The sequence below is a fragment of the Sinohyriopsis cumingii genome, chromosome 19 (genome assembly GCF_028554795.1).
Source record: "Sinohyriopsis cumingii isolate HCF-2022 chromosome 19, ASM2855479v2, whole genome shotgun sequence".
In the NCBI taxonomy this organism is placed as follows: domain Eukaryota; kingdom Metazoa; phylum Mollusca; class Bivalvia; order Unionida; family Unionidae; genus Sinohyriopsis; species Sinohyriopsis cumingii.
The window spans coordinates 71734974-71752862 of NC_142979.1; the positions used below are offsets into that span (position 1 = coordinate 71734974).

The following is a 17889-nucleotide window of genomic DNA, read 5'->3' on the forward strand; positions in this document are numbered from 1 at the left end:
TGGTTCTTAATAATACTACATTTAAGTGCAACAAAAAGCAGGAAATTTTCACATTAATTCTTCTAGAGTTGCAAAAGGATATGAAATATGTTGAGAGTAAAAATGGTCATGCTGATATATGAAATCTTAAGTGCTACATGGCCAATCTGCATAGGTTCCTGTCTTTCTTTCAAGTTAAGTTCATACATTCTCCATAGACTTTCTCCATATCTGAAATATGTTTTGATCATACCCGATAACTGTACTCCATATTGGAGTATATAACATATAACCAGTTATTTTCACTTCTATGAATTTCAGTTGAACTGAAGTAAAAAAACAAACAACGTTAAGTACATTTTTTATGTATTAATATTTATGGGCATAAGGGATCAAGTAAACTGAATAATAATGCATAAAAACCTTTACAGAAAGACTAGATATGTCAGTGGTACAAAAATTTCTAAGTGCATACAAAATACTCTATACTGTATTTCTGGATGCACTTGAATAATGTCACTCATTCCAATGCTATGATGCTAAGCATGCAACTTTTGATAGGATAGACTTCATGAAAACATTTCTTTTTTTGCAAATGACATTAAGTATTTGAAAGATCTGGTTATAGCTGGGTTGGATATTTAATCACTTCTGAAATGAACTTTCGAACAGCCAAAGGAACAAATAATGCATTTCATACAACCAGTGACATATATGTGTACAGGCCAACTAGGCTCTGGCCTCAGGTAGCATAATTTAAAGGGTTGCAAAATTCTAGTGTCATGTTTTTTTCTTCAAACCCATCACCCAAAGAACAAGAACAAAGAAATCCTGAAGTGAATAAAAATACATAGTGAACAAAACACTAATAAGTAGTTATCAAAAATAAGATCGGTGATACTAATTTTCCATGGACCTAGAGGTGACAGACGTCTAAATGCATGTCACTGCTTATAATTAACATCCATTCTGATTTCAAATGAGATAGTTTTTTTTAATAATCTTTCATAATCAACTCTCACACTGGCGATAGTTTCATAAATTCATAATCTGTAACATATACAGAACCTTTTCCTGCAAACAATAATGACTTGCTAGACAGTTTGTAACTTACACTTAGGCTGTTGTTGTCATAGGGTTTAATGCCACTTTTCAGCACAAGATAGGCTATACATGGCAGCCAGTATAAATGGTGGAGGAAGAACCCAGGAGAACCCTACTACTAGAAGCTACTGGCAAGCTTTCTCATGCATACACACTGGCCGTGCCTGAGATTCGAACTCATGCAGACAGAGGTGAGATGGCAGTGATCAGTTGCAGTGAGTGCTTTAGACCATTTGGCCACTCAAGGCCCCGACACTTTGGTACACATACAGAAACAGACACATACACACATACTTATCATTTTGCTCTCTCCACCCTGCCAACTTACCATCAGAGTTGGTCATTAATAGCTGAGCAATTTTCACAAGGCAAGTAAAAATAAAATCTGGGAAATTTAAATCTAAAAGATCTTGTCCGACTCTAAGAGGTCAAGGTCACAGTCATGTACTAAAAGCAATACATTTGTTGGGTTTAATAAACCCCAGTCTAAAAGATCTTGTAGAATTGTAACTCAAATAAATTAAATTTTTATTCCAAACATATAGCCTTTGTACTCTTTGCATTAATAAGACTTTTGTTTCCTTACTCGAAATAAAGGCCTTCTCAAAAGTGAATCCATGTTACAGTCAGTCACGTAGTTTCATCTGTTCTTGACTGAGATATGCCTGCATATCAGATATCAGGGGTCTAGCCTGTCTTGAATTTCACGGAGAGTCAAATTTGCATGAAATTCTACATGGATGCACCATTTCTCACTGCAACATGTCTCCGAGACATGCCTCATTTTCAGACCTGCCAACCCTGACGAGTCCGTCTCAGTAAGGCAGTTGATTTATTTCCATATGTTTGACCAGTTTTCAGTAATGTGTAACAAAATACCATAAGCTGTTATTGTAAAGCTGGAAAAAATAATTAAATATTCGGTGTTCAGAACATGCAGCAACGATAAACATCATATTCAATTGAAACGTTTGTAAATTACATGTATACTTTATTTACCACTAGTACAGTTGCACAAATTTTAGTCCCAAACCCTATGGAACTCAATGGGTTGTTGCTATCTCTCAACCTGATGTAATTCTTGGAAGTTCTTTTTTCCATTTCACATGACGATGGCAATCATATTTCCCGCCATGAGTCATACTCAAATTGGCACGTGATGTCCAATAAACATAATTGTGTCCCTTCCAGCTTTTATTCACAAGAATCTGAATATTCCTTTTTATTTTTCTGTGTTAATTATTAATGCTTTTCAAGAGGCTTATTGCCCCTTTTGTCTTAAACATGCATCGCTTGCTGGATGCCATTTTAAAAAATTCTATGATCAACAGTTTTATCATGTAGATGCTTCGCATGAACAAATATGTGTAGTTTAAAAGTGACATGCTGCTGCAAAGTTAGTCTGCTTCCCTGACAAATTTCACTACTTCTAACATGAAATCCAGATCCAAATCAAACATAGATGGAAAAAAATTCAGGATTTTTCAGCAATGATAAATTTTCTGTAGTTTTTGCTTGTATACCTTGAGTTCATATTTTAAGGGTAAATTTCGTAAGACTTATGGCAAAATCATAAGAGCTGGCAGGTCTGCATTTTCACTGAGGATTATCCCCTTTCCATATTCTGGTCAGCTGTGGCCAATTTGCAGAATATCTAAAGGATTGACTTAAGTAAACAGACATGAAGTGCAATTAACAGTTAAACCTTATCAATGCATTTATATTGTGCAAAGGACTGCCCCTCCTAAAGCCTACTCTGACATACTTCAGAGAAACCATGTTCTACTGAGTGTGTATGTAAGCTCCTGCAATTGACTGGCAAATAAACAATGCCCTATTTTGTTGCAACAGTGTTGAAATTATATTGGTGATTAACTTGAATATAAATCATGAAAGAATCAAAGCTTTCTCAGTTTCATTTGGACAATATTGTTAAATCCTCAATATGCAATAATAATAAAAACTGCTTATTTCTATAGGGCACTAAACTGTCAGTAGAGACTTTTCAAAATAGTGCAGAAAAGTATGTTGACTCACAAAAATTTGACAGCAAGCTGTTTTCATTTCTTGTGAAACATACCTGTGATGAAAATGACATTAATGCCATCAAATGGAGAAAGAAAGAAAAAGGCTAAAGTTTCCTTTGATTAGTGATATCTGAGTGTCAGGAACTAAAGCTTGTGTGAATTCATCTTGAAAACAGTTCAAATCTGCAGTCTCAAGCTACATTTATTTGGTAACCATACATGTACCTAATTTAATTCATTTAATCTATAAAGCCTATATTATATCCTACCTGTATTCCTCAGGGCCAACTCTTTCATGCGTTTGAAACTATTTTCTAATTAGACCAAAAACAAAATATGTCTGTTTGTGGTTGGCCAACCATCCCCATTTTTTGTTGCTGACCCTAGCACTTTTTACCTCCCAGGGTTAAAAAATTTTGGGGTGTAAATTACCGATATAAATTTGTGCATCTAGTTTAGCCCAGTACTTGGTATGCTTAGTACACTGTATATACCTTCAGTATCATATCTATAATGTTTAAATTTTGTTTATAAATCTCTACCTACCTATCCTGATTTTAAAAACACTGCAATAGGAAAGACGGGTTTTTTTTGCCTTAACACAGGGATCGTCCTGGGCTTCGCCAATGTCGCAAATTGCGATTTTTTTTCCTTACTGGCGACAAAAATATCCCATCTGGTGATCTTTTTGGCGACAGACTTTTTGGTTATTTAATTTGTACATACAATCATAGATTTGGACTGGATACATTAAAAGGGAGAACGAAAGGAAGTGACAAACTTGACTAAGCAATGCATTGGAATCTATCTGTTAAACAAACGATCCTTTGTTCGTATTGACAACCCCATCTTTACAGTGCATTGTTACATCATAATCTGCTTATGCTGACATCTGGGCTGAGTACTGTATGCTGTGATACAGTCCATCATGCTACCAAACTATACCTACAACTGACTGACTTCTGAAGACGCGAATAGAACAGATACAATTAACTGAATGGCTAATCCTTCTGTTCTTTTTGGTTTTTTTCACATATACCAATACAATAGTTTTGCTGAACCGTCATAGAAAACTGATAACCTTTGAAGTACCAACTACTGTGTATAAATACAAAAATAATTATTTATTTCTCAAAATACAGGAGTGAAAGAATCCCTAAATTGGGTGTGAATTTATGCTTATATATACGGTCCAATATTGCCAAGTGTTGATTTGTGTAAGTTTCATTCATGGGAATGGAGATCCTATTTTGCTTGTCGAGAAAATTTATACAGCTTTCAGTGATCATTCTTGGGATTTAAAAAGCAATTACAAGCTTTGTGAAGCTAGCCATAAAAGGGCGGGGGCATTTAATTACGGAATGCATGCAATCGACGGTCGCATTATATGTCACTTATCTTACATTGCAATGTACGATCATAGGGTTTTATTATTATTAAAATGTCAACTAAAGTTGATAATGCATTGGTTAGTCAGGTGTTGGCTGGCTTTGTGGCTTATGCTAGGGTTCAAGTTCTCAGGAATGGTAAGGTGTATAGAGGTGTTAAGGACTTGATTCAGTTGGCAGTGAGATCCAGGGCAACGTACCCTTGGGCATCTGCAGCTGCTGAGAGACTACTGGTGTCACCTGTCAGCACTGTAGACTGTGAATGTGGATTCAGTAAGATGAACTTCATAAAATCTGACATCAGAAATAAACTCTGCATCTCATCTCTCGAGAATTTAATGAGAATCAGCATGTACAGATGTGAAAAATTAGACTGCATTCAACAAGTGGGCAGCCCTAAAATCGTGACGGACCTTCATGTAACACTTTGTAACATTTTGTTAATGCTTGTTGCAATTAAAGTATTAACTAACTCATCTTTTGTAATTTTCATTGCCTGTTACATTAATAGATTAAATGAACACTTGGAAAAATGTACACTACTTGTTCTGGCGACACTTTTTGAAAATTGGCGACAAAATATTGAGGTTGGCGATTTTTTTGGCGACAGCTTTTTAAAAGCCAGGACCATCCCTGCTTAACATATTTATTTTTAATTATTTTTTTTACATCTATGCTGCTAGGTAGACTTTTTTTCTTTGTTTCAATTAATGATGGTTTAATATTTAAGTTTATATATATATATATACTGTAAAGTGCAATGCCAGGTGTTTACTCTATGTTTCTTTCTGTGAATGCAGCTGCTATTTTACTTGCAGAGAAAACTACATATCATTCTAAAGTGATCATTCTTGAGTCTGAAGCTAACTGTTGACGAATGTCTTGCTGTGGTTTATTTTTTGTTTTTAGTGATGCTGTAGGAGCAAAATAAAATTGGTAAATGTACATGAACAACGTTTAAACTTAACATTCCATTTGCTGAAAACTATTTTCTATTGAGTGTGCTATTATAAGTGGCTAAAATTTAATCCTGATATTATTAAAATAATGAACATGTGCTTTTTCATTTCCCTTTTTATCTTTCTGAAAGTGAGAGACCCTAAAATAATTTATTTTTTTGATAAATCTTCTATCACATAATATTCAGATTTTGCTTTCATAGAATTGCATGTTTTCCTTAACTGATGTGCACAAAAGATTATGAAATGAAATAATCTAAAGATGTGGTCTTTCTCATTCACAGATATTTCTGTTGTTTCCCATAAAACATTCACTTACAGTTTGAAACTGATTTTATGAAGAAAAGTGGTCAAGCACTTAAAATCTTCAAAAAATACATTAATAAGCCATTTCACTGACTTAATTCTTAAAATACAAAATGTTGTTTACATACTGATGTTTTAAATGTTGAAATACAAGTTAGCATGTTATCATCATCCAATGATAACTTGTGGAAATCAGGAAGTGAAAACAAATAATAAGTTTGTCTTGCCTACGCAACTGATATCAATATATGCTAAGGCTGCCTGCAATAAATTATGCTTGGGGTAATGTACTACTTGGCTGGGCTGATGGAGCATTTCAAATAGGGGCAATGTACTACTTGGCTGGGCTGATGGAGCATTTCAAAAGCCATAAACTATTGTCACTCAGTTTACATCCAAAATCTCATCAGTCATATTCGCTTTCCTAATAGCTGCAGGCTATGCTTACATTTGTTTTGGTGACTCATTGGCCCAATGTACCTGGCAATGTGACCCTCTTAGAAATATGATAAAACAAGTACAAAATGTGTTTTATGGCATTAAGAGTGTTAATTGTAATAAATACTGGCTGTTCTATTGGATTCATTAACTGCTTTGTTCATGGTGTTACATTAAAATATTGTAATACTTTCTAATTTAATCCTTTAATACTATTTTACTATATTTTTGTTTGTGTCTATTTTTCACAAAATTATCAATTTCTTTTATTCTCACAATAATTTCTGATCAGAATTCACAATTTATTTCAATATTGAAATTTAGATTTATTAGACACAATTTTTATGACTTCATCTGTATTATTGCCATATTTTTGTTTTGATAAATTTCCATTAAATATGACTAATAATAATTAAATCATGTACAAGTAAGTTGTGCTAATGTTTCTTTCCTTTTTCTTTTGACATAAAACAGATTTGGGCAAATAATGAACATGACAGTGTAAAGAGGTTCTGTAAGAACTTGCCTGACTGTGTATGTCATCTAAAAAATTAACATTAAACCCTGCATTGATTCTTCAACTGTCTTTATGCAAGTTAACACACATATACACATACTAACTTGCTAGTGCCATTCCTATTACCATACAAACACAAGACCAGGCTGTGCCAGTGCCATAATTCCCAGCTGATAATGATCTGTATTTGATTTTTCTTTACAGACATGCCCACACCTACATATGAAACCCACAAACACTACACTACACAGACAGACATACAAACATACACACTACCTTGCCTGCACCGCTTTCCCCACTGACAATGATGCTCTGATTGACCTTTCCCAGCTGACCCACCAGGCACCTGTATGCCTCCTCCCCAACCTCATAAATATGAGGCTCAACCTGGTAAAAATAAAAACAATTAATCTGAAAACACAAAAGATATTTCAAAAAAAGGAAAAAACACAAAAATATTATATAGGTTTAGCAGGACTAGTACAACAAAATGGTATTGCCAATGTTTTCTGACTAAATCCCCTGTGGATTTTGATATGTCCAACATGACAAATATTTCCTAATCAGTACTTACTGTCACTGTCAATGAAAGGTACTGACCTAGTTAATGTCATCAGGATCTCAAAACAAGCACATTTAAGTCATGAGAAAAATGGTGCACGAACCATGGATAGGCACGAAGTTAGGATGGTCTAGCTTTAAATAGCAGCACTGATTCTTAAATAAGTCATACAAGAAAGAAGATAAGTGTCCTCCCTTGTATTATTTATACAGTACAAGTATGACAAGTAAATTGCAAGCAAGTATACGCCGCCCTGTAATGATGAATAAATGTGCACATGACAAGAGCCTCAAACTGTAATTGTATTTCTGTGTCTCAATCTGAACTTGGAATGCCTAGTTATTTTTAATGGGTATCCAGTTGTTCATTTTATTACCTGGGTTATTATCAATGGGCAGGTGCCCGAGTACCCGCTGGCATCTTTAGCAGTGATATATAGTGTTCTTGTGTGCACCACTAAGAATACATTCTATAGCCTTTGTATGCCTTTAAGGTGGATGTGCAATCTCACTTGAAATATTCTCCACCAATTGTTGTAAGAACTGTTTGTTTGAAAGTTCATAATTTAATAAAATTCAGGGGCTCATTTCACTAAAGAGCAAAAGCTGTAAGTAACATACATCTGGCATAAGTTACACAAACAACCTTGCATAAGTAGAATTTTCCCATTGCACTAACATTTTATAAAATATGCATTAACATAAATACTTGTATAACTTTACTTGACTTAATCAAAATCAAAGTTCACAATGTTAATGTGTGTTGTGGGACATAACATAGGTCCTCAATAATTTGCATTGGCCTAATTTTAAAATCAAGTTATTACTTTCCAAGAAACATTCTGACAGATTTGGTGAGAGATGATATACAGTGACCAATGCTGAGATCTCATCCACTACCTACATACATTCAGGTTTGCAATTTGCTCATCAGTTCAAATTTAGTGATGTTATTTGGAAATACCATGCTAAAAATAGCAACGACATGCCCAATGAGAATCTGCTAGCTGGCATAGGGTTGTTTTGTTTTTTAAAGAATACTCATGCAATTTTGTGTGTGTACATCCTTACAAAGAAACCATACTGTCCAACTAGGCTTTTCATAAACTCACTTCATTTTGTTGATGGTAGGACTCTACTTTGTCTAGAGTGTACAAGTGCTGGCAATCGCAAAATGGGTTGACAGCAAGTAAGCTATTTCCTGCTCTTGTGTAGCATTGGCCAGCAATGTAACGCTGCTCCAAACAGGACAACACTGCAACAACAAAAAAAATGAACACAAAGTTATAGCAAATAACAGTTAGTATGTCAAGCAATTTTTAACTAGAATGCTCACCTATTTTTTCTCACATAAGGCCCCATCTGAGCCCATAGGGAGATAAGGATAAGCCCAGGGGCCATAGTTGGCTATAAATATGAAATGTTTCCTTTCTTGCAAAGTTTATATATATATATATATATATATATATATATACACACACACACACACACACAAACAGTAGGTTTAGTTTAAAGATCTCAACTGCTATTTAGTTATGACCCAGGATCAGCATCCCCACCTCCTAGTTTTGCCCTCTGTGAAGTATCAAAATTCAAAAACCACTGTTCACATGTATAATCTGAAAATAATATCCCAAAGGTTTTATATTTGTCATTATTCCTGTAATTTTCAAAGAAAAGGCTGGGATTGTGTGATACCACCCATTTACACTTGCATTTGTGTATAATGTCATACAAATTGTGCTGCACTGTTCAACACAGAGACTTGTAGCCTTGGAATATAATTTGGAGTGATCTGTAGATGTTAAAAAATTGTATCCATTATTTGGGAGTGGAGCCATGGGTGGGTAGTGTGTATGTATGTGTGATTTGGATTTTCAATGTGACTTTTAAAAAATTTCAGTCATATCATTACGATCTCTGCAGTGTGGCAGTTTATAGTGATGTCTAGCACCGAGGCATTATGCCATGGACATGTAACATTATGTCCCACCGAGTCACTAACCTCTTATTGCTGAGCACCTAGCAAGGCAGCTATTAGTACCATTTTTATAAGTCTTTGGTATGACTTGCCTAGAGTTTGAACCCGCAACCTCCCGAATTCGAGATGGATGCTGTAACCACTAGGCCAGTGGAGCGGTCCCATGGGTGGGGAGAGTAACACTTTGGCATACACTGTCTGTAATGGTATGTAAACTGTGGAGCAATTTTTTTAAACGTTTAATGTCAAAAAACTTTTCTTAAACTGTTCAAGACACAGACTTGAAACCTTGGAATATGATGTGAGATGTTCTGAAGATAAGCACAAAAGTTTAAGAACCTTGTTCCATTCTCAGAGGTGGTGCAATTGGTACGGGAAGGAACACTTTGGCATATACAGTGTTTAATGGTATATAAAATGTATGTGATTCTTTCAACTGTGTCATGTCAAGCAAATTGTCCCATGTTGTTCAAGACACTCTTGGAATATGACTAGGGGTGGTAGTACAGTAGTTCAAGAATCTTGATCCATTCTCTTAGCCAATGAGGGGGTGGGGAGAGGGAGACATCTTGACAGATACAAAGTGCAAAGTTACATAAAATGTGTCATGGTTTTATGAGCAGTATAATGTAGTGAAACTAGTCATTAAACACTGTCTGCAGTATGGCAGTTTACTGCGATGTCTAGCACTAGGGCATCATGCCAGACAAGTATAATCATGTCCCACCCAGTCACATTATCCTGACACAAGGCTGACCAGTCCTAACACTAACCTCTTGATACTGAGCACCTAGCAAGGCAGCTGTTAGTATCATTTTTAGAAGTCTTTGGTATGACTCGGCTGGGTTTCGAACCCACAACCTCTTACATCTGAACCAGATGCTCTAACCACTAGGCCACCGGAGTGGTCACTGGGATGGTTGAGTTTGCTAGGTAGTGGACATACTTGTAATGCAGTATAATTGGGTAATCTAATTCAAGGAAAAAAAAGAACTGATAGTGTCAAGTAGTTTCATGATCTTAATATCTTTGGTAATGGATAATTCCCCACTCACCTGAATGCATGTGGCAGATCACATTCCCATAACCTTTTAGCACTACCATCATTTTTTATTGCCCTTTTTTTGAGAGAAAAATCCAAGGCATATTGCTGATAGTAGTGGTACTACTGCATATATGACCAACATAGTTGTCAACACATTGTTGAAGAGTCTTTGCTCATAACTCTTAAAATATTTTGCATAATGTTTTGGGAGTGAGTAATTTGTTTTTCTTCAAGTGAGTTCATTCCACCCAACATGGGGGGAGTAGCAGAGGTCAAAGGTTTCTCCCAAATTTCTACAGATTGTGACAAATATCAATGCACATTTGTTAAGAAGTATGTTTTTTCTCAGAATACTTCCATAGGTAGACAATTAGTTTTCATTTTAGACTAGTTCTGCCCATGGGTCATGCATCTGTCCTTGACCACTTAGTCACAACTTAGGAACTTTTGAGATCTCTGCTCTAAAACCATATATACACTTTCTCAGCGTAAAAGGCTAAGTCATCTATCTCTCTCTCCTTACTGGAGACTGGTCCTTTAATCATAACTTAGAAGCTGTGTGTAATCCCACCTGAAAAGAAAATAATCACACTGTACTTGGCATTATATGTGCAACATCAGTTCCAGGGTCTATCCTTCCACACACACAAAGACACTGATTCCTACAGTATAATCTCATAATTTTATATAGTTTATTCACATGAAATGACCAAGTTAATGCTACTGGTTACCCACTGGGCTAACATCTCATTTTCAGATTTGACAGACCATGGTCATAGTATTCCTTGAAATCATTATATTCAGATAGTGGGAAAGCATGACAATGTGAATAATGGTGTACCTGAGGCCTGATGGAGGGGAGTCAGCCGTGTTAGTTTGTTCACAGTGGTGAGATCGCACTCAGGTTGTAGAAAGACATTCTCAACAGGAACTTCACGACACTGAGAAAAAAAGATACTTCAGGAAACATTCAATAAAATCAACTAACTGCTACAGCAGCAGGGTTTTAAAAAAATTAGTTGGCAAGATGTCCTGCAGGGCAAGTGATCTTAAACTTGTACATGTCCTACAATTTTGCTCATCTTATACTGTACATAATACTGAAGCTGATTAAAATTACACTCATCCAATAGGACAAGTGACTTGTCCTTCCTCGGCCATCAGGTGTAAATACAAGCAGAGTTGAATTTTCTTGTATTGTGTAGGCATATTTATGTAATAAACACCTGCTCATGAATCACTTTTGCTAAACTTAATTTTAATTTTCAACCTCAATATAAAGACAGTTAAATATTAAGAAACTTTGTTTCCCTTGAGTCCATTATAGATAGTTTTGAATGTTCATCACATGTAAGACAGCAGACTGGCTTACATTGAAAAAGATTTAAAATCAGGAATTTGCCCCCAAATCACCATTAAAAATCAAGAGGTAGTGTAAAAATTTGGGAGGTACAAGAGTAAGGCATATATATCATGATAAAGATGTCTACTTTTGTTATTTCAGTCCATTGTATGTTGCAGATTTGCATTTCTGCAAAGTTCATCATTTATTTGTCCTTGGGTGCCAAATTTGCTAACCAGAATAGCTTCCAGGCTTAATGCTGACAGGCTGGCTCTTTGGCTGGTTCTGTTTTTTTCTGACCGTTGAGAATGCTTTCTCAGCATTGCTGTTACTGTGCAGTATTGAAAGTATTGATAGCATTACACTCCTAAAGGTTGGAAACAAGTTGGCCAGATCCATCCTTTTTTTTCCTGAGAGCAACCCACTAATGGATGACTTACTTATTCATGCAAGCATTGCAAATGTGTTTTAAAAAATCTGTAGTTTCGCTTAAGGACCTGGCCTTTTTCTCCAACCAAATGGAAGGTATCAGTACTGATGATCTGCATCAAGAGTTTCAGCTTTACCAAATCTACAATTTTGATGCAGAAATGAATGTGGAAAGAGCCAATCATCAGTGGCAGAATGCATATAGACCCCGTGAGTCAATGGACGAATGAAAGCAAACTGCTTCCCCCAAATCACTCCTATATTTTGTATCCCATTTTTTTCTTGGCTGGTGAAAAGTCATGAGTTACTTCCTTTTCTTCTTTTTCGCTTCTTACTGAGAAACCTATCCATTATGATGCTGAGATTTGCTGATGGGGTCGGATAAAGAGAACCACTCTGTGATACAATCTCTTTGTACTGGCAGATGGAAACCAAAAATCAAGTTTGATATGGTAAAGTACTAAGAAACATACCAGACAGAGAAAAACCAGGAACAGAAACAGGGAAACGGAAAATTATGTTTTTTATACCAAAAATATACATTTTATTGTCCTTCAGGGAGTTAAAAAAATTGGGATTTTTCCCCTTAAAAATCAGGTAATTGGGAGATAGGTCCATAAATCGGGATTCTTAAGATTTTGCAGTAGGAATGGCAGGTGCCTGTGAGAAGAGGTTCTGAAAGCTTTCAACCCTTGTGTGACCCGACAAAGCTATGAGGCTGACAGGTGTACAGTAGAACCCATAATTAAATTAATTTGAGAAGGGACATGAGAATGGACATGTAACATGAGTGTGATAAATCAAGTCAGCATTCAATTTGTATACTAAAAACTGATAGTTATCATTGGGGACTTGGTGCTCATGTTTGTTAAGATCAGAATATTGCAGCATTACACACATCATGGATTTCAGATTAAACATTAAATCATGCAGAAGTCGACATGCGGCAATGGATTAAGTAGAGTTGGGTGTCCACTAGATCTGGTGGGCATTCACTCTATAATGCTGGACTATGTCATGGATTTTAATGCTGACATAGTGGGTTTTATAACTCTGCCCAAGGATTTTATTGTACTCACAACTGTAGTCAACACACATAGCAAACGGATACGAGTCCCTCCAACATAGCCAACACATCCAAAAGTGTAAATTATATACCTGCATTTGTACCTGTACAAGGTATAGTTACACTACTTATGGTATTTATTAGTGGCCTCACTGAAGCACACATGCCAACAAAACATGGATATCCACAACCCGCTCTTCAAGACAGTGTGTACATGAGAAAAATGCTTAGCTACTAATGTTTATCAACTACATGCACCTGCCAGCGTGTATACACTGTACATTCTGTTGTGTCAAGCAGTGCTGTTTTGATCTTTCTGAATAAATTATATCTGATCAAAGTGTTTGTTGTACTGTTTCCTAATTTGTCAGTTTTCCTTTACTTTTTAAAACATTTTTGAGACATACTTTAAAAATATGAATGAAAGCCCTAAAAGTAAAACACTGCCATTTTATCACAAATGCATACAACATTCATTTATTACATTTGTCCTTAAGATGAAAGTTTTTGACAAGCTTTATCATACACTACAGTGTATTGGAATAATGTACCAAACAAAAAGATATGTGGCAAATAATAATTTCTGAGACTGAAGATAAATGTTAAGACTAATAACTACAAAACAAATACAGATTATAAACGAACTCCATCATATTTATAGCATGCACGAATGATCAAATAAATGACACATAAAGACATACAGATATGTAAAAATGATGAAAAGCTTTCACAAACATCTGAAAAATCTATTCATCAGGTTTAATTTGGTGCTTTATGACACAGCAACACAAGTACGTTATTTAGTGCCGAGGCAATCTGAGTAAAGTGTCTTGCCCAAGGACAAACCACATTAGTTGTCCCAGGCTGCACTGGCAGAAGGATTTAAACCCACACCCTTTCGAACATGAGTCAAGCACACTAACCACTGAGCCCCCGTGGATCTGGATCTATCATCAGGCACCAGCAGCGATGTGATATTCTTGCTCTAAAGTCATTCAATCAACAACAGTCAGCCAGGAATTATATGTAAACACAGATCCTAACATACACCAGAAAGCACCTCTGATGCCAAAATCTGCTCTTCTTTTTGGCACCAATGTCTTAAACTAAACATTAAATGCTGAATCAAAATGTTTTTTGTCTTCAGTCCCAAACACTATACAAACCAATAAGATATTAGAATGTGAAGTATATTTTTGTAGATTCATAGGAGAGTTATTTCTTAGTCATTTGGAACAGATTTATTTTACATCACATTACAAACTTTATCAACCTAAATGTCCCAATGCAGAAATTAATCAACATGAACACATGTAGCTCATAACCTGAAACAAATTCTGCTTGTGAATTTTAGACTGTTAATAGTTTTAAGTACATATTGTTATTTCTTGTCCAGTATTCCATGACGTCTTAATGAAATGTATCCTTTACTACCTCCTTGACGCAAAACTGAATTGATATATAACATTTAGTATATACTGCAGTATCTGGTCTAAGATGTGACTGACTTTTGTCAAACATGGTTTCCATGGTTTGTACATTCCAGGAGATATTTCTTTCCAAGCTTTCAACAACTTCCAATCATTTTCAAGGAATAATTTATCAAACAGAAATTGAAACTTCAGCATATTTTACTTTATTAACAATCAATGTGTCATGTGGTCAACCAAATTTTATTCCAAATAATTTATTTATTTACTACTTATAAACAATAAATGAATAATTTAAAGTGATTTATTTAATTTAAGCATTTTGTACTCATTAAGATAAGTTTTTATGTTTTTTGATAAAAATCAAGCTATTTTACAAATTTAAAGATTATCAAGGATAAAACCAGCTTTTCAAATTAAGTAGAAAACTCTTGAAATTGGAGAGACAAAATGACGACTGCACAAAGTGCAGATCCATACAATGAAACAGTTAATAAATTACTCAGAATAATGGGGGCGCATCCTGTACTTGATGACTATGATAACCAGATCTTATAAGGCTTCGAATAGAATCCATTTATGTAACAAAATAATGATTATGTACTTTTACAGGTTTGCTTCCATCACTTTAAAAGCATGTGATTCACTTGCAAGTTTATGCCAGGGACTCTCAGAAACAGGTTGAGAAATCCTAAGTTCTACGAGTCCAGGTCTCCTCATCCTAAAAACTGTGTAGAGTTTTGACACACTCACATATGTGTGTGCATGCATGGGTGTTTGAATGTATCATTCTAGTTTGTAGATAAGGCCTCAAGAAATGGGTCTTGTACTAAAAAATCATCAAAATTTATATGAAATTAATATTATTATTATTACTGGTCTATGATTAAAGGTTTTACTACTGAAGGTCAAGGACTCCAAATAAAATCCTAAATCTTCCATATCTGCACTGCTAAATAATAAAATATTGATATGCTAAAGAATGTGACCAACTAATGTGATTTAAAATTACTGATGCCATGGTAATATAAGACTGCTTCAAAATCATGTCTTGCTGAAAAATGGTGACGATATATGCCATTAAATATAAAGGCACTGTACATACTAGCATTTAAGTCAGATCAAACTGCAAACTGTGTAGACCCAGATCCGCTACCGCAAAACATCTGGGTCTATACAGTATGGGCTAATAGAGCAAACAACATGTGCACTGATCTGCTAGCGCATTATACTCCAGCAGATCAAGGTCTATGTTGTCTGCAGTGGGACACAACTACTTTGATTCAAGTACATACAGTTTACATCTAGTTGTTTACTTCACAATAAATTTTACAAACATAATTACATAGAAACTCTATGTAATTGTAAATGTAAAACATATATCCTGGATTATTTAATTAGACTTTAAATTATATGATTTGTTTTACTTGTTAATAGAACATTTAAAAAAAAAAATTTCAACCATTCCATCTTGAGATTTGACAATGCAGTGATGATTCTGTATGGACATGATGATGACATCCCTCCACATCAGATCCTGATCCAGAATCCAAACAGGGTCACCAGGTGTCAACATGTGGAGTTGTTTCCCTTGGTTCTGCTCATTACTCACTACAACACAGAAAATCTGCTTAATAATTCGGCTTTATTTATTTTTCATATCCCATAAAAAACACCCTTTCACCACTCCAAATGTTCATGTACATATTCTTCTAGTTTACCCTCAATGCTTAGGATTGACAAATAAATATCTGCTTATATAGATATTAGCAAAGCATAGTTAGGCCAGAAAGTTGCTTTAGTTGAACGTTTTTACAACTTTATAACTTTCACCAGTGATATTCTGCATATTACAAGCAAGTAAGCTGTCACCCTTCTGCCATATCCTGCATATTACAAGCAAGTTGTGTGTCACCTTTCTGCCATATCTTGCCATATTACAAGTCAGCTGTCAACATTCTGCCATATCCTGCATATTACAAGCAAGTCAGCTGTCACCTTTCTATGATATTTTGCATATTACAGGCATGTCAGCTGTCACCTTTCTGCCATATCCTACATATTATAAGCATGTCATCTGTCACCATGCTACCATATCTTGCATATTACAAGTCAGCTGTAACATTCTGCTGTACCTTGCATATTACAAGCAAGTCATCTGTCACCATTCTGCCATATCTTACATGTTACAAGCAAGTCAGCTGTCACCATTTTGCCATATATTGCTTATTAAAAGTCAGCTGTCACCATTCTGCCATATCCTGCATATTAAAAGCAAGGCCTTTTGTCAAAAATCATAAGTAATATTAACAAGTTCTGAAATTTGCAACATTTGGGAAATTAAAAATGGATTTTACAAACGTTTTTTTCTTTCAAATATTTAAAGCTACAGCATCAAGTACAAAAAGCCCTATCATCAAAATCAGTTTTAGGCAAGTATAAAAGCCACATTCTATACACATATTTTCTGTAACCATCCAGAAAATCTGAAAGCATATGTCAGAGCAAGTCTGCTGTGCATGACCTAGAGTGGGGGAGTATTTAAGAATACATTAATATTTGCATGGGATTCCAACCAAATTTATTAAACAATTTAACTTTTCTTGGTATAAAATCATGGAAAATCATAAAAGATGCCATATTTACAATTTCACCAGATGTCAACATTATGGCAATTAAATCACATGAGAACTCTGTGTGATTCTTATACGTTTTATTTTTCATATATGAACCAACATATGCAGTAATAGTGCTCATATGTACCCTGTGGAGAATATCCATATATATGTTCATGTCTAAATATCATCTTATTTCCAAATGTTCAAATTAGCATTCAATACTATTTCTTTCAAATTAACCTTGTTGCAGATCTCAAAATAAGCTGTTTCACAATGAGCAAAAACCATGAAAAGGAGTATACTTTATTTGCTAATTTTTTATTTCTGATACCTTGACCGTCTCAAAAATACCATATTTTTAGGATGAAATTTTAAATTTGGCCTGTTATCCCTACGATATAGTCTTCATGCCATAGGAAGAATCTATAATGAACCATGATAAAACAGTCATATGATGACTGCAGACTGTAAACGGTTTAGATATATACAAATACAAGAAAGTTAATATTGGTAGTAAGTTTGTTACCTTTCACAGAATATTTCCAAAATACCGAGCAAAACACTCTACCATCTTTAAAATATAGCGCCCCAATCCAAAATCATAAAGTTATCGTTGATTGGATAGTTTCTTAATCTTTATGTAAATCTAATTTTGATTGGTCAAAATATTTAATCCTTGATTTGATCGTTGAGACGGCA

General features: G+C 35.0%; 1 protein-coding gene across 1 annotated transcript in view; it reads right to left on the minus strand.

Moving 5' to 3' along the window:
* The window catches only part of LOC149775937 (unconventional myosin-XIX-like), a 94346-nt gene extending 76573 nt beyond the window's left edge, over positions 1-17773 (minus strand). The window contains exons 1-5 of the mRNA XM_089942985.1: positions 17717-17773; positions 16035-16183; positions 11147-11246; positions 8392-8534; positions 6995-7105 (exon numbers count right to left, since the gene is read on the minus strand). Coding sequence (XP_089799111.1) covers positions 6995-7105; positions 8392-8534; positions 11147-11246; positions 16035-16148 — 468 coding nt within the window. The 5' untranslated portion in view covers positions 16149-16183; positions 17717-17773. The remainder of the gene's footprint in view (positions 1-6994; positions 7106-8391; positions 8535-11146; positions 11247-16034; positions 16184-17716) is intronic.
* Between the last annotated feature and the right edge of the window lie 116 nt (positions 17774-17889).